The sequence below is a fragment of the Lepisma saccharinum genome, chromosome 12, assembly GCF_977018435.1.
Source record: "Lepisma saccharinum chromosome 12, izLepSacc3.1, whole genome shotgun sequence".
Taxonomy (NCBI): Eukaryota; Metazoa; Arthropoda; class Insecta; order Zygentoma; family Lepismatidae; genus Lepisma; species Lepisma saccharinum.
The window spans coordinates 65,808,151-65,833,034 of record NC_139240.1 but is presented as its reverse complement, the minus strand read 5'-3'; the positions used below and the strand labels follow the sequence as shown (position 1 = coordinate 65,833,034).

Genomic DNA, 24,884 nt, shown 5'->3' with positions numbered 1-24,884 from the left:
AAAACGAGTGTCTGTCTTAACGCACAACGCGAGAACAACCTTGCGTTCAGACGTCACCGTAAATACATGTTTTCATAAGGCTAAATGCCTAAGTTATTACGTTATGCTCATTAGGTTTAGTTGTCTTAGCATAAATAATATATTTACAGTGTATTTATACTAAGAGAACCAGACCTAACCTAACAACCTACTCATTCCTCGTCTGACGTCAGAACGCAAAGTTATCCTCAACTTGTGCGGTAAGAGAGGCTAGCGAATTGGCCTGACGTCAGAAGACGAAAGGCGGGCAAGAAGGGTCTTCACCGAAATGGTTTTTGTTTTTGTGCGATAATTGAGACACCGCTGCAGTTGAAAGATTTTGTATAAATCCAAAAACATATAGAATATATCCACTAATTACGCAGTGCATACCTCATAAGGTTGTTGGTAAGTAATAAATATTAATTTTGGTATAGTGAATGGAATTACCTGTGTTTACATGCATGGTCCGTGAACTAAATGACGGACACGAAATGTAATGGAAATGGAAATATAGAGTTTACCAACGAAACATTCATTCATTCATTTTCCGTTCATGAGATCATAATGTACATGATGTTGAACAGGTCAATTGATTTACAATTACATATATCAACACACTATTACAAGGTTTTAACATTTCTAGTAATTAGATATGTTAGAATACACCAAAATTATTTTACAGTTTGACAGTTTTTAAACAAATATGAAAAGAAAAATATTAAAGGCCCAAGTTCCTTTTGTTTCATTGCAATTTCATCATGTTACGAATGGAATTTTTACATGGTTCGATTTCAATGTACATCTGTTAACACATACTGCAGAGTTTTAGCGATTACTTAAGGTTTTGTTCAATATATGCTTTCGTGGTTAGGTTAGGTTCCCTTAGCATTAACATAAAGTCCCTAAATGCATTCTACTAAGGTTCCGATTTACTTCTACATTCATTCCCACGCTTCTACAATATTTACTGTCGCTTGTCGACCGAGAATATCTTTTCCATGAGAAGTGCATAAGGTAATTTTCAAGTTTTTTTTTGGTAACAGTTTCATACATCGGAGACACATTTCTTCAATTTCACACAAGAAACTACTTACGGAAATGAGTTTCTCCAAGGTTTACAACGTTCGTCGAGGTATTTTCTTTCATCGTGGAATATATTTGACCGGGGAAATCATGTATTTTTCAAGAGAAATATCTCACCGACGCACAATTGCAATTGCTTTCATTTGCTTGCCCTACGACAACCGGATGCTGCGTACGTTTGATGATGTAAGCCCCTGTCAGGATTTCAAACCCCCCTTGTTTTTCTATGCTTGCCTAACGTAACCAAACCTAACCTAACCTTTTCGGAAATGGTTCATGGGGCTATCCATGAATGGTTTGTGGGGCTATCGGTTAAACTTTACTGCCGTGTATCCACCGGAAGTTGTGGTTTGTATGTGGTAAGTCAGCGAGCGTATGTTTATTTTAGTAAGTTGATGGTAGGTGGCTCTGGTGATGTTCAATTAGCTAGTGCTTGGTGTGTAGTCACAGATTGTGTAGTAGCTTGTTATCAGTTGCCGGTTGAGCGTATTTTACTGGTGGGTCATGTTGGTATGGCCTCGGCTTCTACGCCCGCGGACGTTGAATTTGGTGAAACTACTGTAAATTTTCACCAGTTTATGTTCCAGCTAATTGTGATTAGTAAGGTAAGTTTGATTTCTTTTTATTTTGGAGTAGGTAATTTGTGGTTGTAATGTAAATTTTTTAGTTTTCGTTCAATTTTAAATTCGGGTACTCATAGAAATTTAGATTTAGTGATTTTGATTTGGATTGGTTTGGGGGCGGAGCCCCTAACAGTAGTATAAATGAAGATTTTTTAATTGAAAGTTTTTATTGGAGTGGTTTATTCTTGTGTTTAGTCGTTCCCCCTTGGGTTTACTGGTGTCGTTCCTTCTTGTGTTTACTGGTGTCGTTCCCCCTTGTGTTTACTGGTGTCGTTCCCCCTTGTGTTTACTGGTGTCGTTCCCCCTTGTGTTTACTGGTGTCGTTCCCCTTTGTGTTTACTGGTGTCGTTCCATTTTCATTTTTAAGGCGAATTTCTTCCTTGTGTTTATTGGCGTGTTTCCTCCTCGTGTTTACTGGTGTGGTTCCAATTTCATTTTACTGTGTGTTGAAAGGGGTAAATCATTTATTTTTTTGTCGTTCCCCCTTGTGTATAGTGGCATCTTTTTCTCTCGTGTTTACTGGCGTGGTTACATATTCATTTTTAAGGCACATTTCTTCCTTGAGTTTATTGGCGTGTTTCCTCCTCGTGTTTACTGGTGTGGTTCCAATTTGATTTTACTGTGTGTTAAAAGGCGTAAATCGTTTTTGTGTTCGGAAATTGTTAACTTTGTATTTTCAATATGGCGGTTCGTTTTTGATTGGTTATGATGCGAGTTTGGAATGATGACGTGATTTTCAAAATGGCGGCAGGTACTTCCGGTGGAGTTACTACTGTAAATTTTCACCGGGCTATCCGTGAATGGTTTGTGGGGCTATCCATGTATGGTTTGTGGGGCTATCTGTGTATGGTTTGTTGGGCTATCCATGTATGGTTCGTGGGGCTATCCTTGTATGGTTCGTGGGGCTATCCGTGTATGGTTCGTGGGGCTATCTCTCAGCTACCCGTGCATAATGTACAATTTGCACAAGTGACGAACACGATAGTAGGTATTTTTCGGTGAAGGATGTTGGAAACACTGCATGCCCACTACGGTAGTCAAGATTTGCCTGCTATATTCTGTGTTATGGAAGTGAAAAAAGGAGTCAAAGAAATTACTCTCTATGTGAAAAATTGTGTTTTCTTTAGTGTAAAAAGCATAATGGCACCTTGAACTATGTTCCGCATTACATAATTGGTAAGTACGAACCATGCGAAACACAAAATATCCGATTTTAATGTGTCTCCGATCTATGAAACTGGTACTGTTTTTTTTCAACATAAATAACTTTCTTTCGAGGAAGGTTCAAATTTCGTGTGACAATGATTTCCAAAATTCTACGATAATTAGTCTTTGTGCTAGGAGAAATCATAAAGCAATCGGAACTGTTACCGTTAAAATTTGGGGGTCACGTGTAGAAATTGCAAAATAAGCGAAATTGAGTGGTCCGTGATGGGAACAGAAACCCTGGATTTCTCCACGAAAACAATGTTTATTGCAATATTTTAGGAGGCCTCAGTTAGTGAGTATGCGAAATATTACAAAATTCGGGAGGGGTCTGGTATTATAAATTCGCTCCGAATATTTATTCTGAGGGATTAACTTTATGTTGTTGTTTCGTAGTGGAAATGTTACCTTGTATCAATTACACACATACATATTCACAAACATAGATAAAACTACAGCTAGGAACATTTTTATGACTAGAGATTTATAGCGTTAAAGTATTTTGTGATTTCTGCAATAGACAATGAAATAGGCAAGAATAATGAAATAAATATAATATGACCAAATTATAAGAAATAATATGTACAGAAAAAAAGCCATAAATGGATGCATTTTGACTACAGGTTTAGGCCTACAGTTGCAGAATTTTGTGAGCATTTTGACCACAGGTTTACAGTTGCAGAATTTTGTGAAATATTTACACAATGATGTGTTTACATAATTAACATACACATTGGTTAATAGTTTAATAAACTCAGAAGAAGTACCAACATATTTCTTAATCTCTATCATTCAATTTTTATCACATATTGGATTCCGCATACACATTTTATATTTTTATGATGTTAACCACACATGGTGTGTGATAATTTATCTTTCTTATTACAGTTTTGTAAAAAAAAAGTTAAGAAGATGCAGACGTATGACTTGAAGGATTTAAAGCCAACACCTGACCCCATACATTCATATACAAAACATATAAGGACAGCAGAAACTCCTCTTGTCATAGATAATGGTGAGTTTAGTAATTACAGATGTTATTTGTGGAAAGGCCTTTATGTCTAATCAAATTGCACATATTGGTTAACTGAAGTGAAGATTATAGAGGAATAATTTGTACATTCAAGAGTCTTGCCAATGACTGACCTTGTAATCAAGATGCCCTGGGTTCAACAAATTTCAGCGGTTCAGATTTTATTTGGAAGCAGATTAAGTACCAACTAATTTGTGTGTGTGTGTGTGTGTCAGGATTGACATGGCTGAGTAGTATCAAGGTATGCCTGAGTTTGAGTCCTTGTTTAGGCTGCATTTTTCACTTACATGGGATTGTTAGCTTTGGGAAGCTTGAGTAAAGTAAGCCTTGGAGTTGGAATGTATAATAGAGGGGTGCATGCTTGGGCCTGAAATTCGAAACATGTGCATAATTTATAATAGGTGACAATAATATGAACAAATTTTATTGGTAAAATGTCATATCCGGGAAATGGATTTCTTCAAATTTACAGGAGAAAGTACTTACGGAATTGAGTTTCTGTGTAATTTCGGAAGGTCGTAGAAGTGTTTTCTCTCAATGTATTTGGCTGCTAAATCATGTATTTTTCTATAATAATGTCCTTCCGATGCACGAAAGCTGTTGCTTGCATTTCCATCCATGTACTTGAACCGGATGTTAAGAGAATCTGATGACGTAATCCCCGGTAAGTGTTTCCAAACGCACAGTTTTTTCACTATATTGCCCAACTTAAAGCAGCCTAACCTAACCTTACCGTGATGGTGTGTGGGGCTATTCGTGGATGGCTATACGATCCAGAATGGCTTATGGGGACTATGCGGGAATGGTTTTTGGGACTATTCGTGGATGGTTATTCTATCCCGAATGGTTTTGGGGGTTATGTGTGAATGGTTTTTGGGGCTATGCGGGAATGGTTTTCGGGGCTATGCTTTGCTGTTTGAAACACAACCCTAGTCGAGATTTGCCCGCCATTTTGCATGTTCCGGAAGCAAGAAAAGAACGAACAGTAATTACTCGATATGTCGACAATGGATACTAATTTCGTTAAAAAAAGCGAGATCCCTTGTTAAACAATGTTTTGCAATGCATAATAGGTAAGTACGAATGTAAAAAATTAGAGAATGAACGAGTTAGAGCGATTTCCTGCGTATGATAGTTTTACCATTTTATTATTGTTGTTATTTTAATAGCAGCACTTGTCTGTTGCATATGTGGTCCAGCATTTAATCCCTGAAGAATCTAAAATTTCCGTGTTGACTTAGCATTTTCAGCCTTGTACTGAGGTAAAGATAGATTTTTCTTCCGAACCTTTAAGTGCTTGGGCATAGAAGCATTTATTGTGTGACTGACCCAAAGATGTTAAGTTTGTTTAATTTATCGCTGTTTAATTTTGTGTTTAATACACATGATGATATATTTGTGTTATCAGTTTCCATTTTGTTATATTTTGTGAAAATGTTGTTGAATTAATAGTATATACAGTGCTCGAAAAATCTTCTTCAGAGCTCTGAAAATCAGGCGCCAGGGAACCACCTACTAGCAATTGCACATACTATAAGAAGTTGAGCATCACCGTATTCAAAACATCGCTAAATCATGTGAGAAAGCTGGAAATGGGGTGGGGGTTCGGGGACAAAAAGTAAGGAATAGTTAGTGATTCTATGAAAAGTTCACAACGTTGATAAAGAAAAAAACATTTGCTAACTTTCGCTGTATTGCAATTTGAAATTAGAATCTTCAAAATTTTGTACGTGCAAACTTAAAAAAACGCCAATAGTACAGCAAAAGATCACAGTCGCCAGGCTGAAATTTTTAGTCGCCACGGCAACCTGGCGACTGGTATTTTTCGGGCCCTAATGATATATAATTAATTATGATCACATTATTGCTAATACAAAGTTACGTTGTATAAATTCATAGAAATTTTGAGCATGACAAAAGAAAGGAAACAAATGAATGTAGATAAATAAAGTGATTAATATATGGAGATTTCTAATAGTGACGTCTTAGTTTTTCATTGAACTTATTGAATTTTAACCAGCTATTTGATAAAAGGAAATACTAGGATGATCCATTGAAGTGTGAGTGAAAGAGCTTGCTTCAGTTGACACCACATTCCAATCAGTTTAAAATGTCAACATAGAACAGCAATAAATATTAGGGTCCTTCAGTAATACCCCTTAAACCTACGTACTTGCAGGGCTCGTACCCTGCTGATTTTTGGCGTGGGTTTAGTCTTTCCCTGGTCCAAAATTGATATTTTTCCTGTATTGTCTCCATTTATACATTTAATTAGTGTACAATGTGTGGACTGTCTTCCAGGGTCGTACCAGTGCAGGGTAGGATGGGCTACAGAGCAAGAGCCATGCTTGGTTTTTAAGAACTTGATTGCTAAACAGCGGAAAGAAAGAGGGAAAAGAGTAAGTATTTTAAGTACCAAGATGACTGAAATATGTAGGAATTATATTTTCTGGAGTAATGCACTTATATACAGGGTGTACCAAAAGGGAACGGATTTATATGCAGTATAAATGTGCTAAATATGTAAACACACATTTCGTTATTTTCACAAAAATATGGAGTCAAATATGAACTTAAAATTGTAAAATCCTTTTTAATAATACAAGACAATACATGAGCTACATGAAATAGAGTCTCGGCATTGTATGTATTACAGTGACTGTCTTAAAGAGAAATCAGAAGGGAATCCTGTACATGTGCCACAAAATCGTTGCTTCTGGTGCTGCCGTCAGGCATGCAACTAGTGGCGAGGGTGCGGTTAGCAACTTGGACTGCTCACCTTGGGACTCTCTTCCAACATTTGTAACAACCGGAGCCGATGCTTGAGTCCTCATTCTCTATTGTTGACAACAATTGTAAATAAACATGAATTTCAAGTGTTTTACAATACCAAGAGCAGTCGGAAGATGTAAAAATTGAAAAAAAAACTGTAGCTATTGCATGAATATTGAGTGTATGTTGAGAAAAGTTATGAGATATGGAAATAATATGTACGAATAACTAAAATATGAGCCAAAACCTAATATATGTACAAATATGGAAAATAAGAGCTGAATTTTTCGAACTCCTTGATGCACAAAGATAATACAAAATGTAACTGATTTCAGATTCATATATAAATATGTATTTACATATAAATCCGTTCCCTGATCGTGAGTGTTAAAGTGTTATTCAAACATTTCTTGTCTTATTGCAGGATGGGGAGACACAGGTGGGAAATGACATCACAAACATAGAGGCTGTAAGGTTCCAGCTGAAAACCCAGTTTGATCGAAATGTGGTGACTCACTTTGAAGCCCAGGAACAAATTCTCGACTACATCTTCACCCACCTGGGTATAGACACCGAGGGTATGGTTAATCATCCAATTATTATGACGGAGGCATTTATGAACCCAAATTACACACGGCATTGTAAGTAAAGCAAGGATTTTTTGGTCCTACACAAAAAACATAGTTGCCATTGATACATGTACAGAGGCTGTTCACCGTATATTTGACCAAACGCGATTCTTTCCCCCTGCACTCAGAATGAACTCACCCAACCTTGGTCAGGCATGTTTGTCAGTGTAGTGTGTGAGCTGTAAAAGAGTGGTTGTGTTTTCTCACTGGGCCGAAAATCCCGCCCAAACTGAGCCACTTTTGGGAGGAGTACGTTGTATAACTTTCCCAAGTGTTTGCATTTTCTTGCTTAGCCGAAAATGCTGCCAAAACTGAGTCGCTTTTGGGAAGGTTATGTTGTAGCCCTTTATGACGCAAAGTTCAGTGTGTCAATGATCAGGAAGTAGTATAAGAGCAAGGATTGTGATGTTAGTTTGACTTTATTCAAGAATGTGATCAGCAAGTATAAGGATTGCATGGCCCCAGCGTTCGGTTCTCCAACAAAGGGGACGAGAACATGGCCGTGCACACAAGCCACCACCAGTATGCAGGCGAAACTTCGCAGAATGGCCATGCAAGAGAATCCATCGACCCAAAGACAGATGACGAATCATCTAAATATGTCTTTGGAAACTGTTAACCGCACCTTGCACCTGCATACTGGTGGTGGCTTGTGTGCACGGCCGTGTTCTTGTCCCCTTTGTTGGAGAACCAAACGCTGGGGCCATGCAATCCTTATACTTGCTGATCACATTCTTGAATAAAGTCAAACTAACGTCACAATCCTTGCTCTTACACTACTTCCTGATCATTGACACACTGAACTTTGCGTCATAAAGAGCTACAACATAACCCTCCCAAAAGCGACTCAGTTTTGGCAGCATTTTCGGCCAAGCAAGGAAACACAAAACACTTGGAAAAGTTATACAACGTACTCCTCCCAAAAGTGGCTCAGTTTGGGTGGGATTTTCGGCCCAGTGAGAAAACACAACCACTCTTTTACAGCTCACACACTATACTGACAAACGTGCCCGACCAAGGTTCTGAACGCAGGGGGAAGGAATCGCGTTTGGTCAAACATACGCTGAACAGCCTCTGTACTATATATCAAACGTTTCATGTCACTATGTTACACTGTGATAATACATTATCTTAAATGGAAAGGTGGGTCATTTTACATCAAAAAGCGCTAGAATTTTATGAGATAAATGATGGTGTGTTCAACTTTTATCATAACTGTAATCATTGTCATGTAATTTGCTGCTTTCTAAAAGTTTGTGGTCGTCCCATTGTTTGCCGTTGGATTTTGTATTAATGAAGACAACATAATTTGATGTTCATGTTTGGGGAATAAAAGACACGGTTGATGATAATTAGTCATAAGCAAGTTTCTAACTTTTTCCGTGAAACATACGTGTATACTAGTTTTTCTTGTATGTACGTAGTGCTTGCATTCTAGAATGATTTCTCTTGTCGTCTACGGTTATTACAAGCATAAAAACACAGAATTGCGTTGTGACGTTAGAATGTAACTTAACCTTTGTTATAACTGTATCTTTAGTCAAACTAAAAATAAATGTCTGATGAAGGGAGCGTGTGTTCTCCTGAAACGTCACAACGAAAAACTGTGTTTTTATGCTTGTAATACAAGAGAAATAATACTTGTATACTCTGTCCCATCTTTCTCTGAAGCAAGGCCACGTATAACGGCAGATTTGAGAGGGGGAATCAAGTGGGAAGAGTGAAGCAATACACCTTTGTGCGAAAGCTGGTAACTGCAGTCAATTCTCCCCTTCTACAGAATTCCTTTCTCTCTCACATGTTCATTGGTGGAGCCATCTCACGTCACTACTTGCACAGACTTGTTTTCGTTCTCTTGCTCCAGATATAGTTGGGACAGAGTATAGAGGTTCTATTAATTTCTGTGACCTCTGCCACCATCTGCTTGGGAACTTGTTGTTTTACTACAGTGGAGTCACTTGTTTGGAAATTGGTTATTTGAATAATTACTATTCATTTAGGCAGGAATACTGCTGTTAGAATTATCGATGAGGCCAATGTTTGAATTAAGAAATACTTAAGTGGTGCTTCTGGTCCTAGTATTTTTTTTTTTCGTAGTGAAGTGTAGTAAGCAATATTCTTCCTCTTGCAGTAATGTCTGAGCTCCTGTTCGAGTGCTACGGAGTTCCAGGCATAGCATATGGAGTGGACGGACTCTTCAGTTTCCAGTATAACAACCCAGATGCCAAGTACGGACTTGTTGTCAATTGTGGCTACCACACGACCCACATCTTGCCTGTCATTGAAGGCTTCGTGGATCCTCCTCACAGTCGCCGAATTAATGTTGGCGGATTTCATTGCACAAATTTCCTTCATAGGTTGCTGCAGCTCAGATACCCCTCTCACTTTGCAGCCATTACACCAAGCAGAGCCGAGGTAACTATTTTTGTACTAAACAGCTGAGAACAAGTAATGTGTTAGTGTTATTTTGCATCCAAAACTGGTACACATTGGATCAGATCCAATTTTAAACTGTAGGTCCAGTTCCGATTAGCCTATCTGTGCGTGAGGTACACTTAAACTTTGTTCCCAAAAGTTACTGTGAATAAGGACATTTAACTGCTTACATAAGTATGTTATTTCTATTGTGAATAATGCTCGAACAATCAAACCAAACAGTACATGTTCGAAGCCCGGTATTTAATTTCTAACCATAATTTGCCTGATAGTGGGCCCTCAAATATGGATCGTGAAGTGAAAGATGCAGTGAAATTTAAACATCATCTTCATGTTAAAATGTAGTTTAGTCTATCTTACCAATATATGGCAATGTATGAAAATGAAATACAGTAAACCCTCGTTAACACACTCATTTAAGACGAACACTTGGTTAACATGAATAAAATGTTGGTCCCGGCAGGGATGTATTATATCATATAGAAAGTTTTATTGGTTAATGCGAATTTCGGTTACCACGAATTACGAACTGTTTTTTAGTACGTTGCATTATTAGATCTCATTTAACACGAACTTTCAAAGTTTTTCATAATTTTTTTTCTGTTGTTCCTCTGCTAGGTATGTAAGAAATTGCTCAACAATCTCTATCATCTTGTCAACAATCAACTTATACAGTATTGTAACCAACAGATTCAGATCAAGAATGTGTTCAAATGTGTTTTTCTATTCTTTAAAACGTAGCCAGTACGAGTAACATCAAGTTGCAAGCAGTAAGACAGGAGTCATGGCCAAGAGGAAGCAGACAGGCATAGATCTGCAAACAAAACTGAAAATCCTAGAGGAAGTAGACCGTGGTGCATTGAACAAAATGGCAATTGCTGAACAGTATGGAATTGCCATATCTACAATACTTAAAGATCATGAAAAATTCTTAATCCTGCTGCATGAGGTTCCGGGAACAAATCTAAGCGACTTCGCAGTGCTAAGTAGGAAGATGTCGAAACGTTACTTCTAGAATAGTTCAACCATATGCACACTTCAAATGTACCTTTAAGTAGACCTATAATTCAGTCTAAAGCAAGTGAGATTGCCAAAAATTTACACACTCAAGGTTTCAGTTGTTCCTCTGGTTGGCTGTACTGGTCCCAAAAGTGACACTCAATTTCATCATTAGTGATTTGTGGTGAAGCAAATAAAGTTGAAGAAGGTTGATGTGTAGAAAGAACTGTATTGCAACAATAAAATTTGAGTCGTCGGTTAGCACAATTTTTTTTAACACGAACTCTTGATTTTTTGGTCTCTCGGGATTCATGTTAACGAGGGTTTACTGTAGATGATTATGGGCTGAAACTTCCAGGGTGGATTTTTACATATATATTTCTACGATTATTGTCACATTGAAATGATATCTGATTCGATACATTTGAGCTGAGGAGACTCAACTGAGTATGAGCGAGCGAAAGTGGTCCTACGCAGTCCTCTGCAGTATTTCTTCCAAGATTTTTTTTGGTATCAACAAATGTTTGAAATCTTCCATCATTAGAGGTTTGTCGCCAATTAAACATTAAAAGTATAGTTTTGAGTTTGAATGTTAAAAAGGAGTGAAAAACGTGTACTGCAAAACAACGTAAGAAGCTTATTTTTTATATTTTAGGAAATTCTTCATGATCACACATATATGACAAGGCATTACATGGAGGAATTACCAAAATGGGCAGATCAGGAGTATTACAACAAAAACGTGCATAAGATTCAGCTACCCTATGTTACTGTTACAACACCTGTTTTAACCGCGGAACAACAGAAGGAAAGACGGAAAGAGCTGGCAAAGCGATTGGTGGAGATAAACGCTCGCAAGAGAGAAGAAAGGGTAAGTTGAGGGCTGCTAATAATTACTCTTATCAAATTAGTGGGTCTAGGACATTTTGGTACCATGACCTTTTTGGTGCTAAATATTTGAAGTATTTCTCTTTTACACACCCTTTAACCTCTGACCTCCAGCATTCGCTTTCACTTTTCAGTGACTATAATACAGAATAGTCATGCACCATGGCTGTGCCGTCTAATGCTAAAGCTTTGTGCTCCTGCTACGGGACGCTCGCTGGTTCGAATTTCCTGGGGGAAACGTAGCAACTTTTTGTCCTGAGATTTCAGCATGTGTATGGAACCGTTGGCCACCCACCATCGTGAGGAAATTAAGGACCTGCGAATGAGTAGCGAAACCCAGTCACGGAAACCTACGACGACGACTGGCGGGTCGTCGTGCTGACCACGCGTCACCCTTTAACTGGTTGGTTGATCTCCCTGGCATTAGGGAGTGAGGCCGGCAAGTCTCGCAGGCTGTTACACCACAGGTTATAAATCCTTCATTTGGTTATCAGAATTGTCCTCGTCACTGTTTACATCAACACTGTCAGTGAGGACTAACTAACTAACTAACTAACTCTCTAGCCTTCTTAAACTCGAAGGTTCATGACTGCAGCAACACAAGCCTTCCATCTGTCCCTATCTTGAGCAAGATCTATATACTCTTGTCCCTCCATCTTCATCTTGGCCTTCCTACAGGTCTCTTACCATCAGGTTTCCCAACAAGAATCCTGTAAACTCCTCTTTCCTCTCCCATTCGTGCCACATGGCCTGCCCACGTAAGTCTTCTTGATTTCATTATTCTAATAATATCTGGACATGAATACAAATTATGTAGTTCTAAATTATGTAACCTTCTCCACTCACCTGTCTCCTCATCCGTTTTAGGTCCAAATATTTTCCTAAGGATCTTAGTTTCAAATACTCTCAATTTATGTTCCTCTTTCAATGTAAGGGACCATGTTTCACACCCATATAATACTACAGGCAAAATTACTGTTTTGTATATTTTAACTTTTAGTTTCTTAGATATTAAACAAGAAGTCAAGAGTTTATGAAGAGAGAAGTAACATGCATTTCCTGAATTAAGCCTACTTTTTATTTCCTCTTTAATATAATTTTCACTTGTTAATATTACTCCTGAATTTGGAAACTGGTTCAGACGAGTTGTTATCAATAATTAGATTTTGATTATTACCTAACACTTGGTTTCGGCCTGTAAGCATATATTTAGCTTTCTCTTTGTTAACTTCCAAACCTATCTCTTTAGCAGTTTTGAAAAATATTTTAGCATTATACTTAATTGTATTTATATCATCCCCTAATAAGTCTACATCATCTGCATATGCTAACATCTGAGTCACACCGTTAAATTTTAGTCCTTCGTTAGTTTCTTTTACCATCCTAACAGCATATTCTAAGGCAAAATTAAAGAGCAATGGAGATAATGCATCTCCTTGTTTTAACCCATCATTAATTGTAAGTTTGTCAGACACATTAATACCCACACGAATTTTACTTTGTTTCACTGGTGTATACTTTTATCATACTAACAAGCTTCTTAGGTATTCCAAACACTATTAATATATTATATAATTTATCTCTTTTGACCGAATCATATGCTTTTTTGAAATCAATGAATAGCTGATGGACAGTGAAGACTCCCAAATTAATGTATCCTCGTGTAAGTGGAAACAAAATAAAATAACCTTTATCCATTGCAGCTTGCAGAAGATGAAGAGCAGCTCAATCAGCTTTTGGGAGTTCAAGAACTTTTCGAAGATGGAGAAGATGAAGAATTTCAGGTGAGAAAAAAATACACTATTCTGTTTATAGTTGTGCAAGAATTATCTGCTTATCTATAAAGTTAGAGGTTATTGTGTGTTTACCGTAATCATTGGTTACTTACTAAACATTGACTGGTGGGTTTTGCCTTTGAAAAATAAAGCACTTATTTGCTTTACAGTTGATAGTGAAGAGAGAGGTAGCACTCTTAGGCCTGCTTGAGGCGAAGGTATTTATTTTCCTTAGCATTTTATTAATATTCTACCAAAATTCTATGATGTAAAGTGAAAATCATTTCTCGAGGATAGAATCAGTTCTATTTCCATAGCATGTTTCGCAGCATAACCAATCAGAAGGGACCTCTAGTGCAGATATAATGGTGGCCAAGTGAGACGTAAACAGTGTATCAAATGCAAAGCTTGTACATTCCAGCAGGTTTTTGTTAGACTAATAAATACGGACTCGCGTGAAAGGATACTTCATACGCTACTTCTCCCCGGTTCAGGCATTTATCCCAGCGCTTCACGAGGTTCATGATGCCTGTGTCATAGAACTCTGGGTGTGTTGTCAGAGCCAAGACCTTACTTTGTGCTGTACAACATCATCCATTGTAGCGATTCGGAAAAAGATCGCCGGATTTCTCACCAGAGGAGTTGTTCTGCTTTATGACAACACGACTCCACACATGTGATGTTGTGGCAGGTTTTGGGTGCCATGTGCTACAACATGCACCATACAATCCAGATCTTGCTCTGAGCGATCACCATCTCTTTGCTCCTTTGAAGAAGTCTGTTTTTATTTGTCTAAAAATACTAGAATTTACATGCTCTGTATTCTTTTTTTTGTGATCATTCCGTGTATTTTTTAACATGTTCTGCATTGTAATTACAAATGGTAGCCACAATATTGCGTAAAATGCTTCCACATAAAGTACTGTGCATAAAAATATATTTTTTATCTGGAATAAAAATAAAACAGACTGCTTTTTTCACAGTTAAGTCGCTATATTACAACAATGTAACATTGACAACATCCATTGTATAACTGATTCTTTTTTGTTAAAAATTTTAACCCTTTTTATAACTGTACGCATCTTTAATCACACCAAAAATAAATGTCTGATGAAGGAAGCGTGTCTTCTCCTGAAACGTCACAATGAAAAACTGTGTTTTTATGCTTGTAATAGCCATAGACTACAAGAAAAATAATATTAAAAATACGATGTAAGGTTTTAGAAAGCTTTTATGCTAGCAGGTTTACCTGCCCAATTAATTTGTGTTGTTTGTATCAGGAAATATACGATGATTTTTATAATGCCAATTTTTGTATCACATATAGTGTGAAGATAATAGTGTAAAATGAGATGTTACTTGTTACTTTATTGTAAACCTCAAAACAAATCGTTTGTGACATGTAGTTTCATGCATGTGGCAACAATTCAAATGCTAGCAGTCACATGATTCTGTATAGTCTCCAGTGTAGTATGTAAAAGTGCTATGGAGAATTTGTAGCTATTTCTCGTTGTATTCTTTCAGCTGTATATTTAATTTTATTATAGTGGAATCAATAATAATTTTATTGTTCTCAGCAAGCCCTTGAATCTCATGAATTGTCGGATATCTACAATCTTCAGAAGGTGATCACCCAACTTCAGAATCGAATTGAGAAGACAAAGCAAAGAATTGTGGCTACAAATTCCGTTGAAGATGTTGAGGTAATGCACTTAAGTAACGATTCATAAAGCATTTCTCTTTCTGTTGTTATTCTGTCAAGTGTAATCATCAACCTTTTGCCTTAATATCCTTTTTCTGATGCTCCTTAAACATTATTCATGTGTATCTTTTCAAAGGTGGAAACTGTATGTGTGATATAGTGAAAGTAGAATACATTGATTGATTTTGTTTACTTCACTTTCCTTCCACTTTTTGGCTAATTGCAAAGATGAGGTTGATGATGGATTGATTTGCTTTTTGTGCCACTTTTGGCTAATTTGCGAAGATGGGGTTGAGTAATGATATGAGAAAATTGATGAATTGGCACTCGAAACATCCATGCCCAGGTGGGGATTCGAACCCAGAACACCTGGCATCATAGCACGATGTGCTAACCACTTTGCCACGGGGGTTGGCAGATGAGGATGATATGATGAAATTGATGAAGGGACACTCGCAAAGAACACTCATGCCCAGGCTGGGATTCGAACCTAGGACCTCTGGCATCATATCTTGCTGTGCTAACCACTCCTCCACGGAGGTTGGCTGAAGATAGAATACAAATAATAACAACAATTAATATACAAACTAGTACTCTATAAAGATTTGATTGGAAGAAATTCACGTAATTGTACCCTGAGAATGGAAATAACACAACAATAACTTTTAAGGCATTTTAAAAATTATTTTTAGATATTTGTTGTTATAACTGAAGTAGCCAGAGGCACACAGAGAATATAGTTGTAAAAGTTAATGAAAAGTTATGAAAATTATTGCTCATCCAGGATTGACATTTTAATTATGTTGAACTGATTGGAGAAGTTTGTAGTATTCTCATATAAAACATTGATATGTAATTTAACTGTTACAATTGTTAAGAACATTATGTGTAACCATTAATTTCTTTCTGGGCCGTCTTGTATTGTTTTTGTTATTTTCCTGGTGTTGCAGTTTCAGTATAAAATGGTCATTCAGTACTGCATGTGAAACTGTAAGTAAATAAATAAATAAATAAACATTTCATAGTAAACTCTTAAAAGACCGCCTGTCACCTATAGGTGACAAGATGCTTTTGCGTGTAGTATCTGACTTTTGGGACATACTGTGACTTTGTTTTTGTTCGGATATACATGTTTATATTTCTGCATGAGTCTTGAGGTATGTGATGAACAACCTGTAAGGTTTAATTTCATTTGGGTTATATTGTGGGGGGGGGGGGGGCAGCCCTCCGAAAATATTGTTACATTTCTTTTTTTTAAATTTTATTATCTATATTTTCTCAGTTCTAGGATTTGTAATGGCACTTTTACCAAGGGAACGAACACACAAAAATAATATTTTTGCACATTTACGTCGCGGCATCGCCGCATGGGGTCCTGCCGATTTTCAAATTTCGTAAAAAAAAAAGTTTTTTTCTTTTTTTTTTCTTCTTCTACCCGATAACGGAAAATTTGGTTTTTATGTCACCTTATAGCCACATCTGTACTGAACAAAACTAGGTATAATTTGTAACTCCAGTGTTCTTAGTTTCAGAGTTTAAAAAAAATTAATGTACGTGCGCTGAATTTCAAATTTTCCACTCAAAAAAACTCTGGTGCTTCACATTGGGAAATATTTTTTTACCTGGAAAGTATCTAGAATATGTGCGTGATTTTTTGTACTATAGTGCAAAACATATGAGGCAATGTGCTTGTACAATTTTGCACATTTACGTCGCTGCGTGAAGGCCCGTCGATTTTCAAACTTCGTAAAATAAAACAATTTTCTTTCTTCATCTACCCGATAACGGAAAATTTGGTTTTGATGTCATAGGCTTATAGCCACATCTGCACTGAACAAAATGACGTATAATTTGTAACTCCAGCTTTCTTAATACTTCCAGAGATATACAATTTTATATAAAAGCATGCGGAAATTTAAAATTCCCGCTGAAAATGCGTCGGTCGTTCGTGCATTTACCGGGAAAACACGCTCGGGGGTTAAGGCGTGGCTGGTCCTTTGGCCGACACCAGGGCAGCTGTTTTCAAATTTTCCTCTCCTTTCAAAAAATTCTCTATGATATTCCAAAATCTGAAAAATTGCATATTGTTAGAATTCCTTCCATAGCATGTGGTTTGCTGTTGCCGTTTTTCTAGATATTATCAATAGTTTAATAGAATTACGTAGCCACAAAACTATTGACAACAGCGAAAGCAAACCACATGAAAATTCATGTGAATGATCTAAGAAGGAATTCTAAGCTGATGTAACTTATCAGCTTTTCGAAATGAGATAAAAATTCGAAATCAGATGCCCTGGCGTTGGCCCAAGGTCCAGCCGAGCCTCAATGGTTACATAGAATCGAATACCATAGCACATTTTACTTTTCAAAATTCAGTTTCAGATTAATGAATCAAATTATACTTAGTGGAGATTCAGATCTCACTGCAAATTGCATGTTCAATCTCAATTAGCCTATCTGTGCATAAAGTGGATTTAAAAAAGAATACAATTAAATGTGTTTGGCTTCCAATGTATTTATATCTCTTCTGTTACTTTCTTAAGTCTCCTACTTGGTGTATATGTAAATAACATTGTATTTAGCAGGAACCACCAAAACCAAAGGTGCGAGAAACCATGGACCCAAAAGAAAGAGCAGATTTTGATGTGTGGCTGGCTGGGATCAAGTCAAAAAGGTAAATGCAAAAGTGTTGGCCAATTGTAAAGACCAATGTGCCAAGGTAATTTGGGCAACTCAATCGGATAGGAATTTCTGGAAATATGGTCAACAATATTAAAAAATATTGTGTGGTAGAAGTGGATGTGGACTGATCGTTTGTCTTTGAAAGTTAAGGGCGTGGATTAAGTGATGCAGTTGAACCTATATTGCAAGTACGTGGGTCGTTCAATATGTAAGTTTCCGTATGCTGTAAAAACTTTATTGTTAAGATACATTAGAAAACTTTACATACATGTGTAGGAGGATCCTTCCTCACTTCTCCAAATAATCCCCATAGAGATTCAGGCATTTGTCCCACCATTGCACCAATTTGTCCATACCCTTTGCAAGAAAATCAGGGCTCTGCCTATTGAGCACTATTCTCACATTCCTCTTCACTTCTCCATCTGTTTCAAAACGGTAACCTTGCAATTCAGACTTTAACACCGGAAAAATATGGAAATCACTCGGTTCTAAATCGGGGCTGTATGGAGGGTGGGGCAGCCGTTTCCACCCCAATTCTTCAATTTTGTGTCATGTTTGCACTGCTGAGTGGGAGCGAGCGTTATCGTCAAGAAGAATGACACCCAGCTGACGGGAGACCTGGTCGCTCATGTCGAATTGCGTTGTTCAGTTTATCCAATGTTTGACAATAACGGTCAGCATTAATTGTTGTTCCTCGTTCCAAAAACAGGAGACTGTTTGTGCTTCCACTCCATGGATGTTCTCTTGAATTCGGGAGTGTAATGATGGACAAATGTCTCATGCCCTGTCACAACACGCGTGCACCATCCATGCTTCTGAACTCCTTATGACGCGAGCCCGCGTTTTCCGAACAAGCATTTACTTTTCGCCCTTGAGCGCATGCACCTTCACATCTGATAACAAATCGATTGCTGTTCCTTGTAGACGAAGGATGGCGCTTGCCAACCATGTGCTTCTTTTTAATGGCACTGCTTTATACAATATTTTATAGCACAGTGAAACTTATATATTGAACGTCCCTAGTATTTGACTCAATGATTTGGCTTATTTTACTCCACTTTTCTGTCACTTTTTGCGAATCACGAAGGTGAGTAATGATTCTATGAAACTGAACGGGTAACCAAAGCCTGTTCTGTGACTACAAAAACTGATCACTCCATTTGTGATATGCATGGGCATCGGGAGGGGAGGGTAGAACGGGTCGGTGGACCCCCCTGGAAATTGACATCATTCATTTAGAGATACAAGAAAGCCGAAAGTTTGTTACTCTTATTGTTAAGAACAGAAATAAAGTTCATTTTGTTAGTATTCGAACAGAATAACCAAAGTAAAAATGCATTGGGTCAAAAACATTCAGTGAAAAATACAGAAAAAAGGTTATATTCTACCACAAAGAACAAATGGTTCCACAGTTTTCAAAATTCTAATAATTACAGTTGTAGGTGAGAGGTCAGACAACAAACTTTATGAAAAACAATTCTCCCTAACATTTAAAACCATTTCTAAACGAGACGTGCAAAAGTTAATATCAAAATGCATTTCAGATACTAACTGCATAAAATGCAAAAGAATAATGGAAAATAGTTGCGCTGGTATCCACTCATTTGATGGATCAAGTCTCCCCATTTATATAATAATAAAAAGAAAAGGTAAAGTGCTCCCCTGTGCTTAGCACCATGCCATGAAGGCGTATAGGGGGTGTGGGGGTAACGCCCCACACTTTCTTGATCCGGTCGTGAGTGGGGATTATGTGATCAGCATCACGCCCCTGACCGCCTTTACCCCCCAGGGTTTCCCCCAGGTACCCATGTTATTCGACGCTGGGTGGGCGGCGGGGCCGCTTCCAACGTTAGAAAAGTTCCCGGATTTGAACCGGCCGGGGATCAAACCCGGGACCTTGAGCATGGTAGTCAGACACGTTACCGACTGAGCCATCAAATAATAATAATTATTATTATTTTAAATAACATTTATTTTTATTAGTTTATAATATTTAATATTGTATATATATATTATATAATAACCATGGTAATAATAGCTACTTATATTGTTTTTCTACTATTCAACTTTTTCCATTCGCCAGACCTTCCCTGCAAAAATGTCTGGCAACGCCCATGGCGATATGGTCTTCTTAAATTTATTATTTTTCCTTTTGGCCTGTAATTTAATAATTTTCGAGTCAAACAACTGTCTGGCATCCTCAGAACAAGTTGACTCCACTTTTAAGTTATCTTTTGAATTTCTTCCACCATTACTTTGACCTTCCCCATTTATTTTAGATTTTTTTCACTTCTAATTTTGTCTCATAAAGTTACTTCACTTAAAGACTGCAAACATCAGATTTGGGAACAATTTATTCTAGTTTTATCATGTTAACGAAAAGTCCAATATTCGCTACCATGTAGAAGAGCCGGTTTTGAAATTATCTGTATGAAATCACAGTACATGAATTACACCTTTATATTTATAAAAGTAATAAATTGGCAAAGTAGACAATAAATTACAGATGGATGGGTAAAATTATTATTAGTAATTATACCGGTGTGGCTATATTGGCCAATACTGATAGGGCACCGCTTCTATCCCATCTCTAGTAAAAACTAACTAGATACAAGATTTATAGAGAAAATTGTATCACATTTTTTTCCCGCAGGCAAGAAATATTGGACCGTAGAAGTGCACGGCGTCAACGTCGACAGGATATGGCTCGCAGGCGAACAGCTGCTGCCCAAGAGAGAATGCGTTTGATCAGTCAGCTTGCGAGGAAAGAGAAACGAGACGACAACTTCGGACTTCGCGATGAAGATTGGGATGTTTACAAGGCTATTAGTAAGGTGCGTGTTTCGTTTGGTTTGGAGAAATGCTAAGGCATTCTGTGCCACTTTGGGAAAGGGTCTTTCCATCTACAGAGTGTCTCAACCTGAAAAGTCAGTATGGAAGTAAATGGAGTACTTCCCTCTCTCTCTAATACATGAGTTTTGCAAATAGCTCTTTCCTTCTCTACCACCGCTGCGTTGCCAGATGTTACAAAATTTACATGTAAAAGTCATAAATTCCAAACAGTAAAATCATTATCCTGTAGAGCTTTTATGCTCTATTTACTGACAACATTGTATAACCTGTCACAAATCCATGTGATCTGAAATTTCCATAAACATAATTATGCAATTTTGCTAAACGCTTAATTTTTTTTCTAGTAAATACTTCAAAAGCCATAAATATCAAACCGCTTGAACAACTTTGCCAGTTTTTTTCTATGGTATTTGTAGATGTGATATTCATCGCCTGAGTGAATTAATTTGCTTACGAGGAGAGTTATATATATATACATACATTGGATATTTTGTATAAACCATCAGACCGTAACACGAAAAAGTTTGTTAGCGAGAAACTTTTCAGTTTGTTGCGATACACGTACAGACCAAGCGAGAAAAATGTTGACCATTCTTTGAAGTTATTTTTAGAATGCATTGTTACTCCACAGCACCGTTATTTATTCCGCAATCGTAGTTTGTTTATGCCGGCTGTCTCGCGTATCAAATTCATTGCGTGCCATGAGGTTACAATTCAGTTGCAGGCAGGTGCCCTGGTTCGTAGGAAGTGCAATGTGCTTTATTTTCCGTAAAAAATGTATCCTAATGTTTGTCTTTGTATTTATTTATTTCTGTTTATGTAAAGGATACAACATTCAACGAAAGAAGTAACAATAGTTGCGTGTATTACACGTATAATGCAAATGTGAAATAGTAAATAGTTACGTCGAAATATAAACATTTACATGCAAATCTTGAGGTAACTATGGCCTTTTTTTTTTTCAAAATGCATCAAATACATAGATTTTGAAGATTTCCTATACGATATTAAGGATATTAGCGATTAACAGCGACTCGATCCGACTCTGTTTGTGGATCTGGCAATGCCGTGCTCCATTTAACCCATACTGACTTTTAAGGTTGAGATGCTCTATACCAATGAATGAGTAGGGAAACCTGGTCATACAAAACCTACAACGACTGGCTCATCGAGCTGACCACTTGTTGCTCCATGACTGTTTGGATGATTGCCCACCTCTGCCGAGGAATGTGGGAGTAAGGCTGGCAGTGTAGAGTAAGCCTGGCCCTCAAAGGCTGTTACGCCACGTGTTATTATTAAAATTTAAAATATAGTAAGAGGTAACTGCTGTAGATCTAATTTGTTTCCTGGAAATTAAGCACTTAAACAAAAATATTCAATAACAAAGAAAATCTCAACATATAATGAGATAATATTAAAAATGCTTAAAATGATGTGAAATTGCCAATAAAGTGACCTATCTCTCTAGAATGATGAAAAATACCCAAACAGATTGCCTTTAGATAAGGCATACCTTACACCACATGCCATCATTTCACTAAGTAATAAAAGTCCAGTTTTGGCATATACTAGCTTTCAGCACATCGTGTGGCTTCTTCAGGAGATAAGGCAAGAAGTCAAAGTTTAAAACATGGGAAGGTAAGTTAGGTTAAAAATATAAAAGTCAATGCAGTCACTCCGTCCTGCTCCATCTCTGGCTGGCAAATGACTGTCCTATTCAATATGGCTGCCTGGCTGACAGGAAGTAAAGATGGCTGCCTGTTGGCCATTTGTTTATTGTGAGGTGACTGTCATATGTTTTCAGGATTCCACACAGAAACACTGCACTTTATGTTGGTATTTTTTTCTAATAATAATTGCCATCCTTTGTCTAATGGTTAGAGGCATGCATTTTTTGTTTTTTGACGAAAACACGAATGTCAAATAACACATTGCAATGTTAATTTTTCATCCTTCTGAAAGGTGTGAGGTACAATTTCCTACCCTGTTTTGTACCGAATTAAAGCAAAATGCGAAATAGACTCTTAAACAAAGGCAACAGATCCCGTTGGAGTAGCACTGGCAGAGACGATTCCACGCAGGTAAAACAGCGATAGCGAAAGATCAGGTGCAGCCAGGCCGGCTCGGTAGCTCAGTGGTTAGAGCAGTGGCATGGTATGCCAGAGACCTGGGTTCGAGTCCTGGTTGAGCCTGCATTTTTTACTGAAAAATTTCTACGTAGTACAACTCCTATGTGTGCCTAATCTACAATGAAATTTATAGTTTATTTAAAATGCGGCACTTTCTGAAGTCAGAATTATCCTGTGAGTTATGCAATTCACAGAAAATTGATTAATTCTGCTGTAAATATTTGAGAAGCAAAAATGGACCCCTTTAAACAGGAATAAACTTAATACTCTGGTAATGATTTAATGTGCTATTAGAAGGGATATGTTTATTTTGTGTAGTAAGCACAGTTTTTAAATCAAATTTGGGTTTATGTTCACATATTTTAAAACCAAAATGTTCTTTTATATACCACTTCTTTACCGATATAACAGTAAAAGTAAAAAGTGCTCCACTGTGCTTAGCACCACTCCATGAAGGTGTATAGGGGGTGTGGAGGTAACGCCTCACACTTTCTTGATCCGGTCATGAGTGGGGGTGATGTGATCAGCATCATGCCCCTGACCACTTTTACCCCCCAGGGTTTCCCCCAGGTACCCATGTCATTCGACGCTGGTGGGCACCAGGGCCGCTTCCAACATTAGAAAAGTTCCCGGATTTGAACTGGCCGGGGATCGAACGCGGGACCTTTAGCATGGTAGTCAGACACGTTACCGACTGAGCCACCACGGCAACACCGATATAACAGTTAAATTTTATTTTATTTACTGGTTTTGAACCTGAAATTGAGTCTGTTTTTGTACTGAAATGTTGCTTTGTTATTTACCAAAACTTTGTGCTTCTACTAATGGTCCTGCATGCACATGTAAGTTTTCTGATGTTTTTAAGATGGCAAATGACTCCATTACATTGACTTCAATTGGTCCTTTTGCACTTTTGATAAATTTGGTTTATTTTGTTCGAGTCTAGTTATGAGGAAGCCACATGATGTGAAAGCTACAGCCAAAAGTGGACTTTATTTCTTAGTGAGGTTGCCTTTATTTAACCTATTATTTCCTGATACTCATTTTTGTGTATTCAAGCAATATTTCAATGTTGCAGTGAATCCAGTTAAGATTGCTTGGAAATATTCTTTATTGTTTTCCAGGAATGTGGGGACACTGACAGTGAGGAAGAACAGGAGCAATTAGGAGAACTTGAAGACGTTCTGCGTCGCCACGATCCAGAGTTTGCCCGAGAGCATGAACCAACAAACGACGGCCAAAGTGGGTTTTCCGATCCTGCCGAAACTCACCAGCTCCATGTGGCAGTGGAGCGAATTCGAGTTCCCGAGGTCCTTTTCCAGCCGTCAATGGTGGGACTCGAGCAAGCAGGCATCACGGAGACGATCGAGTATCTATTAAAGCAGTATCCACCTCAGATACAAGACTTGTTGGTGTCGAACGTATTTCTCACCGGAGGCTGTGCGCGATTTCCAGGATTTGTGCCTCGACTGGAGAAGGAACTGCTGGAAATGAGGCCATTCAAGTCCAAATTCAGAGTGTCCATTGCGCAGAATCCCTCGATGGATGCCTGGTACGGAACGAGGGAATTTGCTGTTCAGGCGGAAAGTGGGGAGTTTCTCATAACGAGGGAGGAATATGACGAAGTTGGGGGAGAATACTTAAAAGAACACAGGGCATCCAATATGTATTATCCATCACCCGCTCCCCTGGTTATTTTCAACCAATCGGCAGAAGGTGGCAGTAAGGAACTGTCAGCAGAAGTGCAAAGTACAGTTGAAGAAATAGAAGTGGACTGTTTTGAGTGACAATAAAAAAAATCCCCGTATCACATTTATCTTTCCGTAACACCTCAGTGAAGGCCAAGACATAAACACAGTTGATGCCTCATTGGTACTACATTTTGAGTCAGGAAAAGGAATTGTATGCGACGACAGATTATGTGAAACCATGCCAAGTGTATTTTTCCAAATTTTGTAGGATTAAAATTTACCATTCTATTTTATTCAGATTCAATAAATGTTCACAGCAATGCAGTAATATAGACAGTGTAATCAGTGCCTTTTTAACCTTT

At 37.7% G+C, this 24,884-nt stretch overlaps 1 protein-coding gene and 1 non-coding gene across 3 annotated transcripts; both read left to right on the top strand.

Moving 5' to 3' along the window:
• Positions 1 to 247: 247 nt before the first annotated feature.
• On the top strand, positions 248 to 24,884 carry Arp5 (Actin-related protein 5). Of its 2 annotated transcripts, none has more exons than XM_083132546.1 (11): positions 248 to 426; positions 3,822 to 3,948; positions 6,268 to 6,365; positions 7,163 to 7,379; positions 9,499 to 9,782; positions 11,458 to 11,673; positions 13,394 to 13,474; positions 15,043 to 15,168; positions 17,753 to 17,841; positions 20,503 to 20,683; positions 23,956 to 24,884. In XM_083132546.1, the coding sequence occupies exons 2-11, from the start codon at positions 3,846 to 3,848 to the stop codon at positions 24,616 to 24,618; spliced, it is 2,058 nt and encodes a 685-aa protein (XP_082988672.1). In that variant the 5' UTR covers positions 248 to 426; positions 3,822 to 3,845; the 3' UTR covers positions 24,619 to 24,884. The 2 variants fall into 2 exon arrangements, with proteins under 2 accessions (XP_082988672.1, XP_082988671.1); XM_083132545.1 differs by having other exon boundaries at positions 17,750 to 17,841.
• On the top strand, positions 22,823 to 22,894 carry TRNAT-GGU (transfer RNA threonine (anticodon GGU)). The gene has a single exon. It is a non-coding gene; the product is annotated as a tRNA-Thr (tRNA).